The sequence below is a fragment of the Brassica napus genome, chromosome C3 (genome assembly GCF_020379485.1).
Source record: "Brassica napus cultivar Da-Ae chromosome C3, Da-Ae, whole genome shotgun sequence".
Taxonomy (NCBI): Eukaryota; Viridiplantae; Streptophyta; class Magnoliopsida; order Brassicales; family Brassicaceae; genus Brassica; species Brassica napus.
Window position 1 is genome coordinate 65,792,457 of NC_063446.1, and position 20,723 is coordinate 65,813,179.

The 20,723-nt window shown below is 38.1% G+C and overlaps 2 protein-coding genes and 1 pseudogene across 2 annotated transcripts; all 3 read right to left on the reverse strand.

Annotated features, from left to right (window-relative positions):
- Window positions 1–1,392: 1,392 nt before the first annotated feature.
- LOC106386806 (probable pectate lyase 16) lies at window positions 1,393–3,463 on the reverse strand. Its single transcript, XM_013826622.3, has 4 exons — window positions 2,705–3,463; window positions 2,512–2,615; window positions 2,273–2,411; window positions 1,393–1,875 (listed from the first exon to the last, which is right to left on the reverse strand). Exons 1-4 carry the CDS (start codon window positions 3,422–3,424, stop codon window positions 1,654–1,656), a joined length of 1,185 nt encoding a protein of 394 aa, XP_013682076.2. The 5' UTR covers window positions 3,425–3,463; the 3' UTR covers window positions 1,393–1,653.
- Window positions 3,464–4,495: 1,032 nt separating this feature from the next.
- Window positions 4,496–6,769, reverse strand: LOC106389933 (beta-glucosidase 3-like). The gene is made up of 7 exons (XM_013830288.3): window positions 5,972–6,769; window positions 5,764–5,879; window positions 5,463–5,686; window positions 5,309–5,334; window positions 5,094–5,181; window positions 4,908–5,003; window positions 4,496–4,834 (listed from the first exon to the last, which is right to left on the reverse strand). The coding sequence occupies exons 1-7, from the start codon at window positions 5,984–5,986 to the stop codon at window positions 4,773–4,775; spliced, it is 627 nt and encodes a 208-aa protein (XP_013685742.2). The 5' UTR covers window positions 5,987–6,769; the 3' UTR covers window positions 4,496–4,772.
- Window positions 6,770–8,700: 1,931 nt separating this feature from the next.
- LOC106389934 lies at window positions 8,701–17,919 on the reverse strand (annotated as a pseudogene).
- Window positions 17,920–20,723: the final 2,804 nt, after the last annotated feature.

Consider the following 20,723-nt stretch of genomic DNA (forward strand, 5'->3'; position numbering starts at 1 on the left):
ACATGGATATCAGTATATGAAGAGAGAAAAAAGTAATGGGCTTATATTTTTAAGAAAATTTGGAAGTCCATTATATTAAGAGAAACTATCTATCTAGTACCTAATCGGGTTCGGTTCAGGTTTGTTTGGGTTTTGGGTTTCCGAGGTAAAGATTTCAGCCTCATTCTAATATTTTTAAATTTCAGTTCGGGTTCGATTCGGATTTTCGCGAGTTCGGTTCGAGTTCGGATAACCCATTTAACTAACTTTTAAAAATTTAAAATTCATTATATATTTATATACTTTAAATTTCTCACAAACTATAAACAAAATAATATATTAAATATAAATTTGAACAACATATGTCAGAATACCTAAACTTAACATATAAATTATTTTAGTTCAAATATTTGGATAGAGAATCAATAATTATTTTAAGTATTTTTGGTGCTTTGAGTATACTTTTACTATTTTATATATTTACTATTGATTATTTGTATATATTTTCAAGTATTTAAACCAGCATAAAAGTATCATATATATTCTAGATGTTTTTATATATATTAAATCTAACAAAAATAATATATATAAGTATGTAAATCTATTTCAGATACATTCGGGTACCCGAAATACTTCGGTTCAGATCGAATTCCGTTTGGGTTCTCCAAAAACCAAAATTTTGAATAATTTGGATATTTAATCAATTTCGGTTTGGGTTTGGTACTACTTTTTCGGATCGAGATCGGTTCGGTTTTTCAGATTCGAGTATTTTGCCTAGCCCTTATATTATTGACATGAAAAACAAATAAAACATATTTTTGAAAAATATACCCGTGCGGGCGCGCGGATCAAAGCCTAGTATATATTATGTTTCGAAAAAGTGTTTACATAATTAAAATCGGACCAACTAAACATAGTGTTTGCATTTTCGCAAACGCTATCTAAAAGTAAGAGTATGTCAATCATAGCACAATCGAAAAAAACGCTGTCATGTTATGCTATTAATATCCAGATTTCCTGTAGTGCTCATGTTAAACGGCGACGGTTTAGAATATGAGAAAATTATAATTGTTTCAAACTTGAGCTTTTTTCTTCATATAATGTGATGAATCCCATTTAAAAATGAAACCCACAATACACTTGCAGGTCCGGCCCTCAGAGGAAGCCGAAGAAGCAAGAGCTTCTGACTTTCATAAATATATATTAGTTTCAGCCATTAATGTACAAATTATCATTTAGTTTAATGATATAAATATCGGTGTTTGTATCTTAATAACCCGGTTCGAACCATGGAATTAACATGTTTTTCAGGCTTTTTTTAAGTGAGATCCACCTTTGTTGACATATCGGTGGATTAAACAGATCTTGACGTATTTCATCGTTATAGGAGAGAGTAACTCTCTCGTTATAATATAGATTGCTTATAGATTGCTGTTTTTAAAGTTTCAAAGAATTTTACATATCGGTGGATTAAACAGATCTTGACGTATTTCATCATTCATAACCATTAACCACACATCTAATGAAGCACTATCAAAACATATAATTAATCGATTTAAACTAAGTAAATAAAGAAAAGTAACGTGATCTACCAGAAATTAGATACATCTCGTGAAAAGAGTATGTATACACATGTAACATTTTCTTTTGGTTTTCGCATTCACCTCTTCTATACTAATAACAAGGGAGATTGCGGTTGCAGTTTAGAGGGCCAGCGTCTGCGGTTAGAGAAGGAACCATGTTCCCTGGAGCCACTGTGAATCGCTGAGCGGAACTGTATGGCAAATCAACGCTGCCGTAACCGGAAGGTACGAAGTAAGCCCCGTTCTTGAAAACGTCCTTTGAAGTTCTCCATCTCCAATTGTTCCACCCTCCTTTCACTTCTCTCTTTGTCACCTGTTTATTAAATGTATCAATGCTTACCGTTTTATTTTCATCCACTGATTAATCATATGTATATTTAGTCAGTCGTGTACATGTCGATCAGAACTGGTCCTAGACATTGGCATCTGGAACATTGGTCCTAGACATTGGCAACTGGAACATTGGTCTATGGCTTTCAAATTTTTTAAAATAATTCACATAAACATTAATCTTAAAATTTAATAAAAAATATTTTATTAAATTTTTACTAGATTGTCTATATCTTCTAAAATTTTCAGTCATAAGCTACCTTCGCTCTTTTATATAAAAACAGGGGTAAAATTTTTCCTGGTCAAATAGTGATGAGATCAGATTTGGCTCCTAATTTATATGTGCATGTGTATATCACTAGGAGGATACAATAAAGTACCTCTTTACTGTTAGATTTATCAGAAGCAATGAAATAGTTTCCTTCACTGAAAATGGTTGGATCGGCGCTACCACCAATTGCATACATTATCCATTTATCGTATCTATTGTTTGCCACATGAGCGTAACCTCGTCTTACCCTACAGGCCAGAGTTTTTCTTACATGGTTATATATCTAAGTCTGCATTAAAATTAATTATATATATGAAGTAATTAGTAATTAAAAAAAAAAGTATTTGCCTTGGCATTCTCTCCACAAGTCGTGGTCCAAAATGATTGAATGCCACGGTCACTTTCATGTTCACATCTTGCACGAAGTTATCGTTGTGTCCGAGCAACATCACCTGTAAATAAATAACGACCAATATCATCAAAAAGGGATTAGTTGCTGGAGACATTCAATTATCTATATAGAAATTTGAAATGAACTGACTTTAACATGCTGAGTAAAATAGTTGTTGGAGATCGTGATTCCCGTTGAAGCATGTATCACATCGATCAGGCCATCCGTACAACTCGCTAGAAAACAATGGTCGATCCAAATATGAGACGAACCGGAAATAGCGATCGCATCACCGTCCGATCCTTTTCGATGACCGACATGCGTTGTGCTACTCCTCACCATTCCATACTTCGCCGGTTTGCAGTCGTGGATGCTGATCCCATGCACAATTACGTTCGTCACTTGTTGTATCGTAATGCACGGTCCGAACGCAATTTCCACTTTTGCCCCTCTCCCATCTATGGTCTTATAGCTATTCACCATGAGCTCATTCTCTAAGGTTATGACCATATCTTTAGCGAAAGTGATCCACAGCGGCTTGTCTTGGATCACACCGTATCGCAGAGAACCCGGTTTAGGGTTCGCTGCATTGTCGTTGGGGTTTGTGACAACATATATATTACCTTTCTTGCCGCCTAAGGCAGATGAACCAAACCCAACTGCGCAATCGGCTAAATCTTTGCGGTTAGCGGACCAGTCAGATTTATGCCGCCAACACGAGTCCACTGGATTCATGATGTTCTGAGGTTTCTCCGGCAGGTAGCTGGCGACCGATGGGTTAAACCCGTAATAGCCGTTGTTAATGGCTAGAACCAAGGACTGACATAGGGATAGTGCCACGAAGACACAAATATTGGAGAAAAGAGTCATGGTATGGTACGTGGTTTAGGGATTGAGAAGGGAGATTAAGAAAGGATCAGAAAAGATTGACAAGTACTTAAGAGAGTGTTAGATGTGAGATTCTGTCGGAAAGATGAGAAGGTGTGGGAAACACGATCTTGTCCTAAAATTGGCCTAAAGATCAAAGCTGTATTGGTAAGACTTTGGTATTGTTGCACAAGATCACACCTGCGTGTGCTTCCCCACGAACATTTCTCTAGCCGACTTGCTTGGATGGAAAAATCTAATTTATAATTTTATTTGCCTGATTAGTTATGATACATTGATTAATATATTGGTCAGGTGTTTTCCATGTACGTGTACCAATCAATAATGAATCGATATATCAAATTCTATAATATATATATATATATATACATTTTTTTTTTTGTAAACTTATATATATACACATTTTAATTAAATTAAAATAGTTTTCACTTAATTAATTACTACAGCTCTTTCCAAATATGTTTTTAGTGGAATAGATGATAACTACACAAAGTTTGTGCTATCTTAATACTCATTCGTTTCATTTTAAATGTATTTTAGATTAGTTCAAACATATTAAATAAATATTTAATTTTATATATTTTTTAAATAAAAATATTATTATATATATACCTAAGCACATTTCAACTAATAAAATATTGATCAGAGAATATAAACAATCACATAACATATAAATTTAATAAATTTTTCACTGAAATTTTAAAAGAACACTTATTTTGAAACAAAATTTTTATTTTACAATGACAACTAAACGAGTGATTAATTCTAGTTTTGAATCTTGAATTTATAGTACTGTTCATGATTGTTACTCTCTATGTTTTTAATAAATGACATTTTAGAGAACTTTTGGTTCCAAATTAGATGGTATTTTTAGATTTCAATGCAAAATTTATTAATTTTACAAGTTTTATAACTCTTTATTTTATTGATTAAAATATTACTAAAAGAATAGTTAATGATGTTTTTTTTTTAAAGTATAAAATTAATTTATTTTTAATATGTGCGCATTTGTATGTATAAAACGTCCAGTAATAAAAGACAGAAGAAGTACTATATATGTAAATATAGAATACTTAAAGAGGAAAAATGTATTCGGCACAACTCTCATAACCGAACAAGATTCATCAAAAGATGTAAATACAAATTTACTACTACGACGAAATTGAAGAAAAAAAGTTACTCTGCAATTGCATGGTAGCTTGGGAACCAAGAAAAGTGGTGTTTCCCTTGAGAAAAGATGTGTACAAATAAGCAGAGAGTTTAGGAGACCTCTTGCGATAAGGGTCGCTGAAATTGACAGTGTATAGTCCAAAACTAAACTCGTATCCTCTCAGTAACTCGTATAAATCCATAAATGACCATACAAAGTAGCCTCTCGTGTCTGATCCATTCCTACACTTGTAATAATGTCATTTTCATCATTGCACCGACCAGAGAAGATATTGCAATAAGAAACTCTACTTACCTAATGGATTTAAGCACAGCACCAATGTAAGCATGTAAATAGTCAATCCTCGGTGTATCCTCCTGTTGCAGCTGCAGTCTTGCTTCAGCGGTCTACCTATTAATTTGAGTTGGGAAGAGAATCAAGCAGACTAAGACAAAAATAAGCAAGGGAGGAAGAGAGAGAGAGATCAGAGAATTAAGAGACCATTCTCAAGAATGTAGACAGGAGGATTCCCATAGCTCTGCTTTAAATACTCCAAGACAACTTCCATAGCCCATGGAGCAACAACATACTTGTCCAAACAAAACAAAACAACTAAATAAGATGCATAGGGAGTACTTATGTCTTTGGAGATTTAATCGTATAAGGAATGTATTAGGCATTTTTGCAACTTAATGTTGTTGCCTCAAAACTCTTACCTCGAAAGCCGAAAAATTCCCAAGGTCTGTTCCTCCCCAGCAGTACAACCAAGAAGAGATGATTAGCACACACACAAAAAAAAACATAAATATTTGAGATTTAAGAACAAAGTGTTTGTTTGTGATTTAAAAGATATTAGTTTTTGATTCCAACAAGTCATAGATGCGCCCATGTCTGAGTAGAAATCGGGATGTCCTGAAAGAGAAGGTTTGAAGTTAATGCTTCTGACAGAAGCCGCAAGGTAGTGAATTATTCCTATGAAGTCAGATGAGCCTTTAACTTGTTCTGATTCTTCCAAAGAGAAAACTGGTAGTCTTGATCCAACGGTTCTTTTCATTTCATCAGGATAGTCTCCAAATATAAGAGGCCCAAGCATCCTGGATTAAAAGTTTTCTTTCTCAAAACCTTGGACACAATTTGAAAAATCTTTTGGAACCATTTGTGCTGGACTCACCAGCCGAAGAAGAAATCTTTGGCTCTTTGAACTGCAATCTCATCATCCTTGTAGCTTGTAGAAGGAGTAAACCCTATTGTAAATATGCTAAACCCTACGCAACCTCCTTGCATCTCCTACACGTTATACATAAAACGTTTGCTCCTTTGTTATCAACTTATACATTCAAGAGAGGGTTATGTAAAGCATATATATAGATGATATATACCTTATACTTTTGCATATACAGTCTTGAAGCCGAGGCGTGTGCAAGAAGCAAGTTATGACCTACTGTAGGATAGTGTGGTTCGGTGCTTGAGTCTCAAGAAGAGCAAAGACGGGAGCAGTCCTTTGGGCTGGGCCGAAATATGGATCGATAAAGACTTATGCATAATGGGCCGGTGTAATAATGGATGAAGCCCATTAAGCGGAACGCTCGCGAGCTGAACAGCTGAGTGACGCGGGCTAATATTAGGTCAATCTCAGGTTGTTGAGAGGGATTTATCTCTTGTAACAGAAACGATCAGATCCGATAAGCTCATAGTGAATTCCAGGAGGAGAATCCTGAAGAGAGAAGTACCCAGGGTGATTCGGGGAACTCTATAATCTTGTGTGTTCATCTTGTTTTCTTTATCGCAAACAAACGAGTGAATCAAACATGAGAGTGAGAGAGAGAGATCGATATCGTGAAATCAGAGAGAGAGAGAGAGAGCAAGGAATCGCATACGTATTGGCAACAAGTGGTATCAGAGCTCCGGTTAACGTAGCGACAGTGGATACTAAGGCGTTTCAAGGCTCGGGAAGTGTACGAGGCATTCACCGAAGGAAGATCATCTAGATCTTGGAAAGATCGTTCGAGAACAACAATCGCGACGGTACCGAGAAAGATCAGATCGATTCAAGAGTTAAAGCGATAGATCTTGACAGGTCTCAAGTCGTTAAGGGGAGGAACTCTGAACATTCATTCTGTTACTACGCATTTGAATAATAACTATAACTGTGAACAAGAAATCGATTCTTAAAGATTGTTGATCTGTGGTTGAATTAGATAACTATTGATTCCTCGTGTATCTGTTTGTTATCTGCAGGTCTCAAACAGAGTAAGATACGAGCGACATGGACCCAACACCTGGGAGATTCGTGATGGAAAAGTTCGACGGCAAAGGCGACTTTAGTTTATGGAAGTATAAGTTGCTGGGGCAGTTGGAGATACAAGGTCTTGCTTCTGTGTTGATTGAAGAACCTTCAACTACAATTGATACTAAGAGCGAAGACGGTACAGAGCTAAAGGAGGCTAAGGTTGATCCGAAGGCAGCAGAGAAAGACGTGAGAGTAAAGAATCTGCTGAGCACATGCCTAAGTGACACTATCTTGAGGAAGATAATGCACGAGCCTACAGCACTGGGAATGTGGAAGGCTCTGGAACAAGACTACCAGACTAAATCCTTACCTAACAGGATTTACTTGAAGCAGAGCTTCGCTAGCTTCAATATGGAGGAACGGAAGTCTATAGAAGAGAACTTAGACACGTTCTTGAAGCTGATAGCTGATCTGGCTAGTTTGAAGATTGTGGTAAGCGACGAGGATCAAGCCATACAACTATTGACGAGCCTCCCATCATCGTATGAACCTCTGGTTTATACCTTGAAGTACGGGACAGGCAAAGAAACACTGACAGTAAATGAAGTGGTGTCATCAGCCTATGCCAAAGAAGCTGAGCTGAGACAGAAGGGCTCGTTGAACAAGTCTAGACAGGGTATAGAGGGCCTGTATGTTGAATCAAGGGGAAGGCCAGATAAGAAGAGTTATCAAAATCGTAACAACCGGGGAAGGAGCAGAGACTACGATAGGTCTAGATCAAAGTCAAAGCCGAAGACGAGTATAAGAGCTTGTTGGATATGTGGCGACGAGAATCACTGGAAGCGTGACTGCCCACAAAGAAAACAGCAAGATAGCAGCAAGGCTTCCACATCTGTAAACGTGGCAATGAGGCTACCAGACACAGTTGCCTTAACAGCTAGTCTTCAGTCAACTAGAAACGACTGGGTGATGGACTCTGGCTGCACTTTCCATATTACTCCGAGAAGGGAGGTGCTATCAGACTTCGTGGAGCTGGAAGGAAATAAGGTGATGATGGGTAACAATACTTACTGCATGGTCAAAGGCATGGGAACAATCACTATTGACAACCCAGATGGATCGATAGTGACTCTGAGTCAGGTCAGGTACATGCCAGAAATGCGAAGGAACCTGATCTCCTATGGGCAGTTGGAGCAGGTAGGCTGCAGGTACAGTGGAGAGGCATTTGAGGTGGTATTCTACAAAGGAAATCAGAGGGTACTGACAGGAAAATACGATCAGGGACCGTACCTTCTACAAGGGTCAGTCAGAGAAGCGAAAGTAGAGGCGTCATGTAACGTGACAGATAGAACAAGTCAGTGGCACTCCCGATTGGCACATATGAGTCAGTCCTCAATGGATGCATTAGTCAGAAAAGGCTATATGAAGAGAGAAGACATCAACACGCTTGGGTTCTACGAAGCCTGTGCAATGGGGAAATCTCACAAACAGAGTTTCCCAAAGGAAATGCACACCACACAGGGGATCCTAGACTACGCCCATTCGGATCTCTGGGGCTCACCAAACGTGACTCCCAGCCTATCAGGAAGCAAGTATTTCCTGACCTTTATAGATGACTTCTCTCGAAAGGTCTGGATATTCTTCCTGAGGACAAAAGATGAGGTGTTCCAGAAGTTCGTAGAGTGGAAGGTGTTAGTGGAAAATCAAACAGGGAAGAGACTCACGTGCTTGCGTACCGACAACGGGTTAGAGTTCTGCAATCATCGTTTGATAAGGTGTGCAAAGAATCAGGCATCAAGAGGCATATGACATGCCCTTACACCCTACAACAGAACGGGGTGTCAGAGCGTATGAACCGAACTATAATGGATAAACTAAGAAGCATGTTGGTTGAGACAGGATTGGATGCAGAGTTCTGGGCAGAGGCAGCTTCAACAGCGGTATACGTCATCAATAGATCACCGGCATCAGCAATTGGGTTTGAAGTTCCAGAGGCGATTTGGACAGGGTCAGATCCTAGATATGATCATTTGAAAAGGTTTGGGTGTGTGGCCTATGTACACACAGTGGCAGACAAGATCAGTCCGAGAGCTACCAAGGAAATCTTCTTGGGGTATGCGGAGGGGACAAAAGGTTTCAGAGTATGGCTGCTGAATGAAGAAAAAGTGATAACTAGTAAGGATGTGATATTCCATGAAGATCACCTTTACAAGCAAAAGGACTTCTAAGAATTGAAAGTTCAAGAACTCGAGGTGCAGAAGTCAATAAAGGCAAAAAAGAAGGTCACCTTTAAAGAGGATCAAGTTGAGGCTTCACCGGAGAGTTCCGTTCAAGGTGGAGCAAAGTTGGAAACAGGGGAAGTTAAGTGTGAATCATCTAGCAGCTCAGATGAAGAGGCAGAGGATGATCGCAGCCAACAAGGTGATCTAAAAGATTACATTCTTGCCAGAGATCGGGTTAGGAGACAAATAAAGCAACCTTCGAAATATGAGGATACAGACTTGGTGGCTTATGCACTGGCAAGTGCAGAAGACATTGAACAAGAAGAACCAAGATCCTTTGCAGAAACAAGACAGAGCAAGGATTGGGATATTTGGAATGGTTCAATGGGAGAAGAGATGATATCTCTGGAGGAAAATCACACGTGGGACTTGACGGAGCGACCGAAGAATCAGAAAGTTATAGGGTGCAAGTGGTTGTATAAATTGAAACCATGCATCCCTGGAGTAGAGGAACCAAGATATAAGTCACGCCTTGTAGCAAAGGGGTTTGCTCAAATAGAAGGCATAGACTATAATGAAGTCTTCGCACCAGTAGTGAAGCACGTTTCAATAAGGATCCTTCTCTCAGCTGTGGTTAACTTTGATATGGAGTTAGATCAAATGGATGTGAAGACTGCATTTTTGCATGGGGTGCTTCAGGAGAGAATCTACATGGATCAACCCGAGGGGTTTGTTAAGAAGGGCCATGAGGATAAAGTCTGCTTATTGAGAAAATCCCTATATGGATTGAAGCAATCTCCACGGGAGTGGAACCATCGATTTGATGAATTCATGATCAGGGAGAAGTATGTGAGGAGCCAGTACAACCTGTGCGTCTACACGAAAGGAAATGAGATAAGAGTATTTCTGCTTTTGTACGTAGACGATATGCTCATAGCATCCAAGAGCAGAGCTGAAATCAACAGGTTGAAGGATTTGTTAAAAGCTGAGTTTGATATGAAGGATTTGGGATCTGCCAGACGTATATTGGGAATGGATATCTTCAGGGACCGTGAGGCAGGAAGTTTAGTTCTATCACAGGAACAATATCTTGTAAAGGTCCTGAAGACCTTCAACATGGAGGAGTCTAGGGAAGTTCAAACTCCTATTGGATCACAGTTTAGACTCAAGGCCTTAACAAAGAAGGAAACAGAGGAGCAACGCTCAGAAATGGAGGATGTTCCGTATACGAGTGCTGTTGGTAGCATCATGTATGCGATGGTAGGGTCGAGACCAGATTTGGCGTATGCAGTTGGATTGGTCAGCAGGTATATGGGTAGGCCTGGAAAGGAACACTGGTCAGCAGTAAAATGGATTATGAGGTATATCAGAGGAGCAGCAGGGTATGGTCTTACGTTTACAAAGGGTTCAGATTTCTTGGTTCGAGGATTTTGTGACTCAGATTATGCAGCAGATCAGGACAAGAGCAGGTCAATTTCAGGGTTTGTCTTCTTTGTAGGCGGTAACACAGTCAGCTGGAGGTCCTGTCTTCAGAGGGTAGTGGCATTGTCGACTACAGAAGCGGAATACATTTCACTTTCTGAGGCAAGCAGAGAAGCAGTTTGGTTGAAAGGCATCTGTGAAGATTTGGGGTTTGATCAGGAAGTTGCGGAAATACATTGCGATTCACAAAATGCAATTTACCTGTCGAAGAATCACATGTTCCATGAACGAACTAAACATATGAAGGTGAAGTATAATTTCATACGCGAAGTAGCGGTTGATGGTCAAGTCAGAGTGTTGAAGGTTCACACGTCTAAGAATGCTGCAGATGTGTTGACGAAATAGCTTCAAGGAAAAAAGTTCAGAGAACATATCAAGACCCTAAAGGTCTTGAAAGCTTGAGCACATCGAGCTGAAGTATCGTCTCGGGGGATTGAACATGAGACGATGCAGGAGTGATCAAGGTGATAGAGTTGATCATGTTACCCGGGTGCAGCAGGGGCTTGTAATCAAGAAAGCTGTCGGATTAAACAAGTTCAAGAAAGAGAACTTGTGAGCGCCATGATTCAGAATTCACTACATGTATATCAGGAGTTGATACACAGTGTTGAGAGTAAGCATGAACCAAGGTGGAGTTTGTGGGATAATGTGGTTCGTTGCTTGAGTCTCAAGAAGAGCAAAGGCGGGAGCAGTCCTTTGGGCTGGGCCGAAATACGGATCGATAAAGACTTATGCATAATGGGCCGGTGTAATAATGGATGAAGCCCATTAAGCGGAACGCTCGCGAGATGAACAGCTGAGTGACGCGAGCTAATATTAGGTCAATCTCAGGTTGTTGAGAGGGATTTATCTCTTGTAACAGAAACGATCAGATCCGATAAGCTCATAGTGAATTCCAGGAGGAGAATCCTGAAGAGAGAAGTACCCAGGGTGATTCGGGGAACTCTATAATCTTGTGTGTTCATCTTGTTTTCTTTATCGCAAACAAATGAGTGAATCAAACACACGAGTGAGAGAGAGAGAGAGAGAGATCGATATCGTGAAATCAGAGAGAGAGAGAGCAAGGAATCACATACGTATCGGCAACACCTACGATATATGGTTCAGTGGAGGAGTTCCCTGATGAGCAGTTTCTTCCCGGTGATGAGGAAAAACGACCAGGTGGTGTAACAACATCATTGTAGCCTCCAATAGTGAATATATTAGCCTCGTTTATAGTGGTCCAGAATTTGACGTGATTCCCAAACTCTCTAAAGCAAACATCAGCAAACATCTGCATAAGCACTAAAGTTCTTCGCTGTATTGACGAGACAACATCAACTTCTTGTTATCCACTAAAAATATGTAAAGAAACTAAGCAAAGGCCATTTTTTTGTTAGCCTACGTACATGATTCTGCTGTTGATCCATCCTCCATATTCATCCTCAAGATGCTGAGGATGATCGTAGTGAAACAATGTAACATGTGGTTCAATTTCTGTAGCAAGGTTAGTTAGTAGGAACTAAAACCAAACTCAACTCCAAGCCAAAAAAAATAGTTATTGGATTTGAAGACATTTCTCTCTCTATCTTTCTCACCATAGGCTACAAGTTCTTTGATGAAGTTCTTGTAGAACTGAAGACCCTTTGGGTTAACAGGGCCTCTTCCATCTAAATGAGATAAGAGCTCATCAACTTCATTCATCCTTCAAGTGAAAAAAGGGCATAAACACAATGCATGGTTATGAAGACTTACTCGGTATAAGCCTAGACCAAGAGATTGAGAATCTGAAGGCATCTAAGCCAGTTTCCACCATCAGCTGCACATCTTGAGACCCAAAAGGAGACCTGCTCACACTGACAGAATCTCAGATTCTAACAGACGGGGACAAATGGAGCAACAACAACTCCTGAACTCTGAAATAAGGAGAGCAGAGACAAGGGTAAGCGCCCATGAAAGGGTTCCTGTAGCTCTTCGCCTAGGCGATCACTCAAACTCCCCTACAAGTCAAGCGAGGATCCCAGCGTCTCAAAGACTAGGTCCAGTCATGGACGCAGAACCGTCTAAGGCAGGAGAGGTCCCTATGTTAGTGAAAACAAAACATGGGCGCCCCCCAGGTAGAAAGACAAAACAGATGAGCCCTCTGGTTAGGGGGTCAAGTGCTAAAAAAATGAAGATACAGAGTACGAAACCTCCCATCTGTCGCAGGAAGCTCAATAATGAAGAGGCCCGAATGGGCACAAAACAGACCAAGGAGTTAACACGAGGGGAAGCATCTAGGCCTGCAGGCTTTGGGGGAAACTCACAGTCATCGGATAATATCCCATTCAGTAAGAAGATCCCGAGGTCGGCTAGGAAGAGGACGGATTTTCGAATCCCGTCCGCTCCAGCTCCTTAGCAATACCGAGCTGGAACTGTCAGGGTTTGGGGAATCCCCGGACAGTTCGACGTCTCAAAGAAATACCGACCAGATATTTTCTTCCTTATCGAGACTAAAAACCCCAACGATTTCATGCTCCAAAAAGTGGCTCAACTGGGATATGAAGAACATAATCTGGTGGCACCGACAGGGCATGGGGCTGGAGGTCTTGCCCTCTTATGGAAACAAGAAGTGAAACTCACTGTGATTTACTCAGATGCAAATGTACTTGAAACAATGATTGAGCATGAAGGAAAAAAAATTTTACGCTAGTTTTGTTTATGGATCTACGGACAGAGTTCAACGTAATATATTGTGGAACCAGCTGCTAGATGCAGCAGAAGCCAGGGATGCCCCATGGTTCTTAACTGATGACTTGAACGATCTACTTAAGAGTGATGAAAAGGTTGGAGGGCCGGATAGATCAGAGGGCTCCTTCTCTGATCTTAGAACTTTTTTCTCGGAAGGAGACCTCTACGACCTCCACCACTCAGGCGATCCATTGTCATGGCAGGGACAAAGAGGCACACATCTTGTCTGATGCAAGCTAGACCGGGCGGTGGCAAATAGCTCTTGGGCGGAAAACTACCCGACGGCACGATGCCATTATTTGGAATATGAGGGCTCCGACCATCAGCCACTTATGACCTTCATAGACCCATCCATCGTGAAGTGCAGACGGATGTTCAGATATGATTGTCGGCTCAACTCGAATGAGGAAGCAAAACATGTTATCAGGGAATCCTGGTCAAGCTCTCAGACAAAGCAAATCTCGGAGAGGTTAACCTCAGCGAGGCAAGCCTTAGCAGAATGGAATAGACTCCAACACCATAACAGCAGGGAGCTAATTGAACAAAAGCAGAGAGAACTCGAAGAAGCTCTCACCAGCCCGGTGAATGATACAGCACTGATTCAGGAAATAAACTCAAAGCTAAATGAAGCGTACCTTGCGGAGGAAGCATTTTGGAAACAGAGAAGTCGGTTGTTATGGCTCAAGTTAGGCGATAGAAACTCAGGTTTTTTTCACGCCGCCACCAAAAAATAGAAAGAGAGCGAATGCTTTCACAGTGCTGGAAGATGAAGGTGGCAAAGTGGTCTATAAGAAGGCAGAGATCGCGAAGACGGTGGTGGGTTATTTTCCTAAACTGTTCACCTCGGCGCAAGGAGACAGTGATGAGACTGTTAGATCCGCGCTGACTCCGATCATCGCCCCGGAGGATAACGAGCTGCTAATTGCTATCCCCTCGGCCTTAGAAGTAAAGGAGGCAATGTTTGTGGTGAATGCGGAGAAAGCGCCTGGTCTGGATGGATTCTCCTCAAGCTTCTACCATACCCACTGGAACGAGATAGGCCCGGACCTTTTGGAGGAAGTAGAAAGCATCTTTAGGACAGGGATCCTCCCCCGTGGAATCAATGCCACACACGTTTGTCTTATACCAAAGATCAAAAGCCCTCAGAGAGTATCGGACTATAGACCAATTGCTTTATGCAATGTCTACTACAAAGTCTACTCCAAGATACTACAACGCAGACTGCAACTGCTACTGGGCAAGATCATCTCGGAAAATCAATTGGCGTTGGTCCCTGGACGAGCGATAGGGGATAATGTGCTCATTACCCATGAAGTTCTCCATACTCTAAAGACGTCAAAAGCGGAACAGAGAGTATCAATGGCGGTGAAGACGGACATGAGCAAAGCTTACGATAGACTTGAATGGAACTTCATCTCCTCCGTGCTTGAGAGACTCGGATTTCACCATCTTTGGATTGGTTTGATCATGCAGTGCATCGCACGGTTGGCGGAGTATACTTTTAGGCAGAGACCTCTTACTCAAAAACTTAGGTTGGCTTGTCGGGAATGGACAGTCTATTAACGTCTGGCAGGATCCTTGGTTAAGCTCCCTGCGTATGAAGAGAAGATTCAGTGCTTAAAGCCAAATCAAACTGGGTCTCCGGATAAACTTATTTGGCTAGGAACAAAATCCGGGGAGTTTTCAACCAAGTCGGGTTACTATACAGCAGTCGAGCCTATGGGAGATGGGCTTGTGCCGCATGTTGGAGCTGATTTTAGCTGGAAGAAGCATATTTGGGATCTCGATGTCGCCCCAAAAATAAAACTCTTCTCGTGGAAGTTGATAAAGGGAGCCATCCCGGTGGGTGAACGGCTCAATGATCGACATGTTCAGGTGAATCCACTCTGCAAAAGATGTGGAGGCTCTGAATCTATTACTCATCTGTTTTTCCACTGCCATTATGCACACAAGGTGTGGAGACTAGCCCCCTTCCTATGTTAAATGGATAGCAGCAGAATGGTAGATTTAGTAGCAAACTGGACCTCGATAACAAATAGGTTGTGCCTTCCCCCAGCTGGCGTTACCTCAGGTTCCTTCGCCCTCCGGATTCTTTGGAACATTTGGAAGGCGCGGAATAAGTTCATTTTCGAAGGAGTTTTGATAACGCCTGAGGACTCTCTCTCTCTGTGGCAATTTCTCTGGCAAGAGAATGGAGTTTAGCTAAGACAAAGGACCCCCCTCTGTCGCGTCAGGTGAGACCTCAGCTCCAGCTACCCCGGGGACTATAGTGATTAGATCTGATGGAGCATGGAACCCCCAAGGACCTGCAGCAGGATTGGGATGGGTCGTCCATTCAGGGTCAGCCGTCCGCGAATTTAAAGGCCTCTCAACCCATGTGGCATCGGTACTAGTGGCTGAAGGATTAGCCTTGCTAGAAGCGGTGAAAACTGGAGCTCGAGAGAACCTGAAGACTGTCTGCTTTGAAGCGGACTCCTTACAACTGATAAACACTATCAACTCTGGAACTATCATCCCGGAACTCTACGGAGTCCTAGAAGACATCCTTTCCTTTGCTTCTATTTTCGAATTTGTAGCTTTTGTTTGGATTCCTAGAGAGAGAAATGGCTTTGCCGATTTGTTAGCAAAAACTGCATTAAAAGCAGACGAAAACTTGGTGGTTGATGGAGTTTTTATAACTCCCAACTAACTCTTCCTTTTATGATAATGATATTGTGTTCAAAAAAAAGAAGAGAAAGAACCTTGTACTTGTGATACCCATCACATGCTATGTCTCCATTATCTAAGTTACCTGCCAATTAGAATTATTTTCTTGAGGATCCAAACACCAAAAAAAAAAAAATGAAAATGACAAAGCTTACGAGAGTGAAGGAAAGTATCCCAGACGCTAGGCTTTTTGCCATCTTCACCAGCAGCTCCTTCCCACTTTCAGAAACCAACAAACATTTCATTTTCAGAGAATAATAAAATATTGGAGAAGAAATGGAAGAAGCTGGGAATCGAAACCGGAACCTGATAAGCAGAAGTGGCGGAGCCGAAAGAGAAACCCTTGGGGAAATCATTCCTGCTGTATGCATCACTGCATCTCCCAGACAAAACGAGAACCAGAAAAATGCTAATCAGTGACAAAACCCCTTTCATTTCATTACTTCTCTCTTTCTCTATCTCTCTGTTCGCTCATGACTCTGTTTTTGTGTGACAAGAACTAAAACACTTGTCGTCTGTAAGCCAGCGTGGACTAAGAAGAGAAAAAGCACATGACAAGTGTTTCAACCTTAAGTAACTCTAAAACCGCCGTGTAGTCTAAATTCAGTAGAACAGAAAAACGTGATGGTCTCCGGTAAAAGATGAGATTCCCATTTTATTCATTACAGAAGATAACCTGTTCTTGCAATTGCTTGATGCCTTTGGAACCAAGAAAGGTGGTTTTGCCCTTGTAAAAATTCCATAAACAGAGAGTTTTGAAAGATGCGATGAGAATCTCTAAAACTCACATAGTACAATTTACTATAGAATAATTCAAGATTTAGGACATCATAATCTTATCATCTTTCTCATTCGGATCCACATCAGAAATGTTTACAACATTTGATACAATTTATTTCAAATATTAATTAGTTGTAGTGATTTAAAAAAACATTAGCAATTAAAAATACATCTACACAAATGTTCGTCGACAATATCGTCACACTCGCAACTAATAGGCTTATCAGTTATCACCTCCTTGTTTAGCAAAACTTTTTATGCACGTTTTGTTTCCATCGCTCCCGCAACCTCCACCGCCGAATATCTGTTTCCTTGGGCACTGGGCCATCGGCCTCACCCCCTCCACTTCTGTCATATACACGTGAAAATATGTATTGTAAATAGTGAAACTATTATTTTAAATTAATTAATTAATACTTCATTACTCTAAAACTAATGGCCTAAAAAACATACATAGTTTTTAAACATGTTAACACTGAATACTGATTTTTTTATTAGACAAATAATTTGATGAAAGCAAAAAACTGGCTTATTACCTTGGATGTGACTTAGAAAGAGGAACATGAAAACACAAGAAACCAAAAACAAAGTAGATTTCATGGTTCTTTAACAAAACTAAATATTCAACAGATTTATTTGGTAGGAAATATATATAGTCGGGAAGATAATTTCACACAGAGACCCTGGGGTATAACAGTATGTTGGCTAAAAATAAGGATTTTATAACATTCTTACCTTTTGTGATGGATTTGATAAGAGAGATAATTAATGAGTATCTCGAAAAAATAAAACATTTAAGCACTACTTGGTGTCTTGGTTATGTATGTGTCATCTGGTTAAACTAGTCATTCATATATTTATGACTAACAACATTAATTATATTTAAATATGTTATATTTCGATTATGTGGAGTACATGATCAGAAATTTAATAATGTGAGATTTCCAACACAGATTCTTCATTATATTATTCTCAAAAAGTTATGAACTTGCAGACCAAGATATATATTACTTTAAATTAAATCCGTTAGTAGATAAAAATAAGATTTTTAAGACAATTAATTCAAACTAAAACTAAAGTATTATATTTTAAACATTGTAAAAACTGAAGTAAACTAAAAGAAATTCTCTTAGGTAGCTTTTTTAGTTTATTTTCACAAAATAAATCCTCAATGAGAAAAATGACCAAAAGAGATTTTATTGAAAGGTAAATATGCATTTATAACTTAGGGTTAACTAATCCAAGACTTAGGTTTAGAGTTAAGGGGTTGGGTTATGGGGAAGGGTTCAAATTTTTAAAAATAAAAAATAAAAATTAAATTTTTTAAAATAAAAAGAGCTATTTTGGTCATTTTATTTTTTGAAGGCTATTTTTTGTGATAAAAAATTTTAAAAAAGCTATTTGAGAGAATTTTCCATAAACTAATTTATCCAATGTTTTTAAATTCAATCCAAATACTAAACCGGACATAAATAAAAATCATAATAAATTTTAATATATACATATATGTACTATAAGACAAGACACTGTTTTAATAGTATATATATATATATACATATAATACAATACAAAACATAAAATATAAGGCAAAATATAAATACACATTTTTTATAAAATACAATAAATATGGAATTTATATTTTGTTTTACATTCAGTTTTTATCTGAATAATTTTATGGGGAAATTTAAAAAATACATTCTTCACTAAAATGACATTTTCAAAAAATACATTCTTCATTAAGTGGCAAAAAACTCTTATACCCTTGTTCTCTATATATGATAAATCATTATTTAAATAAATAAATAAATAAAAATATTTTTTTTATGTTTTCGAATTATACTTTTCCAAATTCGAACTTTTTTATAAATTTTTTCTTTTGAATTTATTTTTTCTAATTTTTTTTTTATATTTTTCAAAAAAAAAATTGAAAATCTAAAATTATATTTGAAACTATTTTTAATTTTTTTTAATATTTTTTAAGTATGTATTTATATATTTATTAGAATCGTAAATTTTACATTTCAAAAATTTTATCTCATCCCTCAGCTCTAAACCCTGCTAAGTCTAGATTAGTTAACTTAATCCTAGGGTTATAAGTGTTTTTCACCTTTCATTAAAAGTGAAGATAAAATTGATTAGTGTAAACATGAAAAGTGGTACTATTAATGTGGTATTTGTGGCAATTTCTCTATCTTTATAACAAAATAGTAACCATGACAAAAAATTAAGATAATCAATAATTAAATAACGAATATTTTAAGATTAATTTTGAAATTACATCATCTAATTTAATATCACAATCCTCTTTTGGTGGCTGAGTATTTTTTTTTCCAAAAATTAAAGAATTAAAAATAAAATAGTTTATTCAATGTTATGCACGTAAAATAAAATAAAAATCAAAAGTTAAATTCAATATTTTTTAAAAACCTATATGGGTTGATAGCAGTTTTCAAGATATTAACATAATTTTAACTAACAGTTTTTCATTATATCTAACCGGTTTATATACAAGCTACTGGGTTCATTGATGTAACCACATATCCAAAACGGATATTAAAAATATTTCTTTCATCTAATCTAAATAATTTAGTTAAAAATAATGAAAACGTTAAGTGATGGTTAAAAAATTAAATAATATTATAATATTAATAAAAACTTATAATCAAAACAACAAAAATATAAATGCATAAATATAATTTTTTTATTTATGTGTGCAGAAATATAAATTATGCATACTGAAAGATTAAAATATATAAAACATGTATAATTTTTATGTGTACTTTATATATTTTTGACAAACCAAAAACTCTCGCGCTTTCAAAAAGCGAGTTAAAAGCTATTACCATATTCAATTGTAAAACATTCTTACCGTTTGGTTCAGCGTCTTCAACTAACTCACTTTTTGTCTTCAACTCCTCACTGCCGTTATCTACAACTTCAGCGTCAGATCCTCTATCTTAATTCGCAAGTGCCAGATGAATTTGGTTTCAATTTGGTGGTGAATTCAAGATCTTGTAGTTTGGATATGGCTCATAGATCACGTGGTGATCGTTGCTTAAAGCCTTCTCAGAAACTAAAGGATATGGCATGGTTTACAATCAGTAAAAAAGGAAGGCGTGGAAGAGGTGGTACTGCTCATGCTCGTTCTTCCAACTAAGAGTCAAATACCATTGAGTTCTTCACCTTTTCGTTGTCCTTCTTTTATAATTATGTTGCGCTTTGCTTGCAATTTGTTTCACTTCTATTCTGAACACTATGCTGAGCCATTCTCTTGTATCTTTCTAGTATTTAATAGCAAGCCCTTTTAAAAAAAAATCATTCTTGCTGTTTTTGATGGATTTGTCAACAGAAACAACTAATGGTTTCTGGAAACATTATTTGAAGGTATGTTAGCATTCACATTGCCAAAATATCCAAACTTATTATTATTAGTTTATATGTAAAAATTAATTATATATAAATTCTAATAATATTTAAGAAAATATAAACTTTGTTAGATTTAAATTATAGATTTCTAAGCATATATACGAATTACCTCCTTTGTTGGAATAACTAGTACAAGTGAAATTGTGTGGTGATTGTATACAACGATCCATCAAAGCCTTTCTACGTATAGTTCTACAAATTGAAGAGAAATATTTTTACAAGAGTCAATATTCAAGGATTTAAAGAGTTTAAGCATCATGATATAATTCTTGACACCTTTCTATCGGTGGAGAATATGAAGTTTATGTAAATGTGTTCAAACGGCTTTCATATTTTGGATTTCAACTCTTATAACATTGTTCCTTTTAAGGTTGTTTGGATTTCGATTTTATGACATTGTTCCTTGAATATATACTTTCACACGTCAGTTTATAACTCCAGAATTAAAAGTGTGATTGGACTGCAGTAGTGAAATAATGGGTGACCTATTGGAAAGTGATTCGCGATACCGTGCGAATGAGACCAAAACATGGAAAAAAGTCGGGTGGTGATTGCAATGTCAGTAAACGATGATTT